We start from the raw sequence: 6,051 nt of genomic DNA, 5'->3' as shown, positions 1-6,051 counted from the left end.
GGGGGGGAGAGGGAGAGAGAGCATGAAAGGGTGGGGATAGGTCGTTGTAGCAGTGGGGATAGGTCCTTGTAGCAGGACACAAGATGGTTGGTCGAGGACAGAAAACATTCATATTTGAGGGAGGGAGGGAGTGAGATAAGGAGACAAATGCTATTTCTGGGACCCTTGCATCACTACAAAGGCCTTGAACATCTTGCTCTCACTGGTAACATCGAGGGCAAACGAGGCAGGAGTAGACCCAGAGAAACTTGCTTGTGAAAAATGGTGAAATGGTATGGGTTTAACGCCCCTATCAACACTATTAGGTTATTAAAGAGGCGAGCCTCCTAGTTTAACGTCCGTCTCCGAAAGGACCGAGCCAAGTGGGAAATTCGTGTAAAGTGCCTTTCCCAAGGACAAAACGTTGGACCAAGCTGAGGCTCGAACCCCCAAACCCGCAATCTCACGATTACGAGTCCGGTAGCCCAGCCAACGCCCAACGCCACTAAACTTATTTGGAAAGCCCCAACAGATGGGTGGAGAGGAAGGATCAGGATAATATGTGAGGCCATCTGGTGAAATAAGGGGTTTGTCAAAACTAGGAAATCAAAGAAACAGACATTTTTCTTAGTGTTGGCCATTATTTGTCCCTCAAACTTTTTTTTTTTTGGACCAACACTTTTTATGTCCTTTTCATGTGTGGAAGTTACAGAAAAACTTAAAGACACAAAAAAGGTAAATTTCTCATTTCCAAAGACGCTCGAGCTTTGGAAGTCACCACGCTTTGGCAGCCATGTTCTCTCGACTGGCTGGGAACGAGGAAGTTGACAGCATCGCCAAAGAAGCAACAGCGCTTACCCAGATTGACACGCCAATAGATTTATTTATTTTCTCTTCAGTAACCCACTTTCAGCACTTTTCAACGACCCCCGGGCGAGTGCTGAGTTCCTGCGTGCTGTCGGCATCGCTGACCGTTTATGAAGCCACAGCGCCAGAAGAGAGAGAGAGAGCCATGTTCTCGCTAATTTTACCTCTCACACCAGGCGACCCCCACCTCCATCAATCCCAAACATCTCGACTTCTATTCAAGATAGATGGGTAGGGTTTTTTTTCAGCCAAATGCAAGAGAAAAGAACAAGCTTAAGATGATATCAATAACTCTATATGCCCAAAAACTGACGAGCGCCTGAGCGCCTGATTCCACCACGTCGCAGCACATAGAGACCTATATATTTTTTCAGAGCATCCAATCAGGAAAAAAAAAGGAATGGTGAATCCCTGATTCCCAATGTCTGTTACAAAACTGACACTTGATAGACCTGCATGTGAGCCTCGACCAGATTGTCTGAAAATTGTCTGAAAAGCCGACGGGAGAAAAAGGGGGCGCTGGCAGTCGGCCAGGCCTCGCACTTCGCACATTGACTGATACAGGTGGGCCTAGCGATAGCATCGGGCGGCTCGCGGGTCGGGTCGGGTCGTGATTGTCGGATTTCAGACGATTGTCGGCAAACATGCAGGTTTAACTTTATAATGAGGATGACGATGACGAAAACAGACATAGCCACGTCTGAACCTCAGTCCCCAATATAATAATAATAATAATAATAATAATAATAAAAGACATTTAAATAGCGCTCAACCCAGATTAAAGTACACAGGCTCTGAGCGCTTAATATTTCACCTGGTCATCTGCCACATACCTAGCGTGTTCCCGTAGCGACTGGCAAAGCCACAGACGCAGTAGAGCTTGTCCTCTAGCGGTGTCTCAGAGGACGACTTCCTAGCAACCCCGCCCGGCGCCATCTGGCCCGAGTGGAACCCGATCATGTGATTGGCATAGGCGTTACAGCAGCTGGTGGCGAACCGGCACATGGAGCACTGGATGAACTTCCTGTAGGGGAGATAATGAGAGAGACTTGATAAACTTCTCGTAGGGGGAGATAATGTCTAGGGGAGATAAAGGGTAGGGACTGGATGAACTTCCTGTAGGGGAGATAATGGGAGAGACTGGATGAACTTCCTGTAGGGGAGATAATGTGTAGGGGAGATAATGAGAGAGACTTGATTAACTTCTCGTAGGGAGAGATAATGTCTAGGGGAGATAAAGGGTAGGGACTGGATGAACTTCCTGTAGGGGAGATAATGTGTAGGGGAGACAATGGGAGAAGACAGAAGTGGGGATTGAAAATTTTAAAGTAAGTCTTTTTTTTTTGTATGGAAAACAACAGGAACGGGGGGAAAAATGGAAGATAAGAGTGGGAATTTGACCTCAGGTCTCCTGCATGTGCCTTACTAAGACCATGAGGTCAGAAAGCGAATGGTCTGTCTGCCCTATCAAAATTATAAGATTATTTGGAGTCGTTATCAAGATACTCAAAGAACTGAATTAGAAAAAAGCTTGACCTGACGTGAAACTCAAAAAAAAATTGGTGACGTCAAATTTCTCAAAAAACTAGGCCCTGAACAGACAGAACTTTGTCATTCTGAGGTAGCGAAACGTCACGGATAGGTGGCTGTCAGAGCGGGGGTTCTTTTTTAGTTTTAGTAGAGGGTTTTGCGGCGCTCGCAACTGCATAAGGTCATATGAGCGCCAGAAGATTAGAGGTGTTACAAGAGAGTAACAAACATAAAAAAGAAGAAAGGGAGATAAGGACAATAGATGTTTGATAGGAAAGAAGAAGCAAACCACACCAGAACACCCGCCAACCACCCACGAGCGGGGGTTCAACAGTAATAATAACAAATAATAATAAATAGCAATTGTATAGCGCATATCCCCATTGGACAGCAGGCTCTATGCGCTTTACACTATATTATTACCCCAGTAGACCATAGAACACTCAGAAACATTCTCAACTTCCTGGGAAGCGTACAGTGCAAGCAGCTGATTCAGCGCTCAATCATTAACTAACAAACTGACAAGATCTTTCCCTGCACCACGACAAGCGTGTGTCTCCCCCCCCCCCCCCCCCCCCCCCCCGAGACTCACTTGAAATGATCGTGCGTGGCCATGGCCATGTTACACTCGATGCACTTGGCGGTCGACAGAGTGGCGGTAGAGGGCAGCACCAGCCGGTGCTCCGTCACCTTCCGCACGGCCGGCACGTTCAGAGACTTGACTCCGCCCACCTGTCGCTCGGGGGCCGAGTCTGCCAGCTTGATCATCACCTGGTCCGGGGTCGTGTACTTGGCGCTCATACCTGCCGGGGGCAAAGGTCGCCAAGTGAACAAAATGGTGGAATGGTATAGGTTTAACGCCCCTTATCAACACTATTAGGTCATTTAAGAGGCGGGACCTCCGAGTTTAACGCCCATCTCTGAAAAGGACCGAGCTGAGGCTCGAACCCCTGAACCCACAGTCTCATAATCAGAGGTTCGGTAGCCTAACCACTAGGCCATCGAGGTCATGTCACCATGAGTAATCATTTTTTCTCATTTCAGTAAAGGTGTTTGACGAAACTCTCAACACAATTAGGTCACACAAGTGCCAAAGATTAGTCAGGGATGTTGCACGACAGTAAAAAACATAAAACAGAAAGAGGAGAAATATGGACGACATGTTGGACAGGAAAGAAGGAGCGAACCACACCAGAACACCTGCCAACCACCCACTAAAGGTGACATCAGAGGTGCCAATATGAGACTGTGGATCATCACCTGTTCCACTGTACAGTCCTAAATGACATCAGAGCTACCCTTCTCCCTCTGAGACCTAACATAGACAACACACTCTACGGAACATTACAGCAACTGCAGCAAACCTGCACTTATCACTACATGGCATTGGACAGAAGGGCGAGAGCCCAGATGTTGCTGGATCGATAACAACAACAACAACAACAACAAAGGGAAAGGGATACTTTTTTTTTTTAATCTTTAAAAAAAAAAGAATCATAACAGGCGATAAAACATGGACCGGCAATCAGAAGAAAGCGGCCGGGTCTCCTTGAGGTATGCGTTGTCTTCCATCATGAAGACATGCCCACTGCTCAAAGGTCACCAATCTCCTGGACTTCTAGCGGTGGGAAATCCTTCAACATCCCCGCTATTCCCTAGACTTGGCACCGCGTGACTTTCATTTCTTTCCCCCAAAATCATAGAAGGATTAAAGGGGGTGGTGATGTGAAGACGAGGAAGAATTTGTGCTCGAACCAAATGCTGTGTATTGGACTGGTTGAAGCAGGCATTTTACGGCGTTAAAATATAAATTGTTCGATGTTACAGAACATAAAAGCTAAATTCAGAGACAGATGTTGAATAAAAAATATTCCTGTTGACACATACAAAATTTAACGGTGGTCAAATAAAAATTTTTTGATTTTACAGAACAAAAAATCTAACTTCTGGGACAAGTGTTGAATAAAAAATGTTTCTGTTGGTGGTACGTACACGGAATAACATCAAGAGGCTAGCCCAGGATAGAGAAAGGTGGAAAGTGTTTGTTCGTGGCCTATACCCTGGTGCAGGGTGAGAAAGGCAATGATGATGACGAGGGTACGTACAAAATCTAATGACGTTAAAATATAAATTGTTCCATTTTACAGAACAAGAAAACCTACTTCTCTGACAAAATTTAATGTGGAATTTAAAAAATATAATTTCTGTTGGCAGGTACAAAATTTAATTATGGTAAATAAAATTGTTCCGTTTTACAGACCAAGAAAACCTATTTCTCTGACAAAATTTACTGTGGAATTTTAAAAAATATGTTTCTCTTGGTAGGTACAAAATTTAACGGCATTAAAATCTAAATTGTTCCATTTTACAGAATAAGAAAAGCTACTACTGTGACAGAGCTGGTGCACCGGTGATCCCTGACTTACCGATGACTCCCTTCTGATTGGGGCAGTGGTCGTTGGTCCGGTGGGCCTTCAGGTCGGCCGCGTTCAGGAAGATCAGCTTACAGAGCTGGCACTTTTTGCTGGCTGCCTTCACCTGTCGCAACAAAATTCACAATAATAATGGCAATGATTGTCTGATGTGAAAATGGGAATGAATTGTGTTGCGAGTGTTGAAAGAATGATTCTCTATTGTCGCGGTTATGTCCCCCTTCTTGTGACGTCATAAATTTGCCCTCGTTTCCATTCGGCACACGGGATTTCAGTGTGATTTAAAAAATAAAGTTCAGTTTGCGGCAGGTAGGCACACAGAGCAGACGTGTTGTCGTCTCTTTTCATGTATCAATCTTTTTGTATAATGTGAGGCCATAAGGAGCCGTCACAAATAATATATAATAATAATATATAATAACAATAATAATAATAATTGTATTTACTTAGCAGATAAAATAAACAACACCAACAACAACGACATCATCAACAACAACATCAACAACAACAACAACATCATCAACAAAAGTAACGACACCCTCAACAACAACCATAAAATCAACAACAACAACCACTACACCAACGTAACAACAGCATCATCATCAACAACAACACCAACAACATCATAATCAACTAAAATAACGACACCCTCAAAAACAACCACAAAATCAACAACAACAATAACCTCTACACCAACAGCAACAACAGCATCAACAACAACAACAACAAGAACATCAGCATCAACAAAAACAGCGACAACAACAACAAAAACACCCTCAACCACAACAACAACAGCAGCAGCATCATCATCAACAACAACACCCTCAACCACAACAACCACAACCTCCCTCAACAGCATCATCACCAACAACAACAACAACAACACCCTCAACCACAACAACAACAGCAACAACATCATCACCTGGTGTTTCATGAGGTGGTTGTAGTAGATGGAGGTCTGTCCCCAGCCCTGCGAGACAAAGCGAGACTGGAACACGCGCAGGCAGTACAGGCACAGCATGTAGGCCGAGCTGTTGTGTTTCTGTCGACCAATCAAATCGCTTGTTGGAGTGAGTACAGCTGACATTCGGTTTGGTTACTTTAGTAAAGAGTTTTAGTTTTTAAGTTCAGTTTTAGTAGAGGTTTTACGGCGCTCGCAACTGCATAAGGTCATATGAGCGCCAGAAGATTAGAGGTGTTACAAGAGAGTAACAAACACAAAAAAAGAAGGAGGGGAGATAAG

General features: G+C 44.4%; 1 protein-coding gene across 1 annotated transcript in view; it reads right to left on the bottom strand.

Annotated features, from left to right (window-relative positions):
* Positions 1-6,051, bottom strand: part of LOC101860699 (zinc finger CCCH domain-containing protein 13) — a gene marked incomplete in the record, with an annotated part of 43,457 nt that overhangs the window by 10,284 nt on the left and 27,122 nt on the right. The window contains 4 exon segments of the mRNA XM_035972825.1: positions 1,680-1,870; positions 2,969-3,179; positions 4,803-4,914; positions 5,731-5,850. Coding sequence (XP_035828718.1) covers positions 1,680-1,870; positions 2,969-3,179; positions 4,803-4,914; positions 5,731-5,850 — 634 coding nt within the window.

The sequence above is a fragment of the Aplysia californica genome, unplaced genomic scaffold, assembly GCF_000002075.1.
Source record: "Aplysia californica isolate F4 #8 unplaced genomic scaffold, AplCal3.0 scaffold00867, whole genome shotgun sequence".
Classification (NCBI taxonomy): domain Eukaryota; kingdom Metazoa; phylum Mollusca; class Gastropoda; order Aplysiida; family Aplysiidae; genus Aplysia; species Aplysia californica.
Note: the sequence above shows the minus strand (reverse complement) of the source record. Positions and strands in the feature narration are given on the sequence as shown.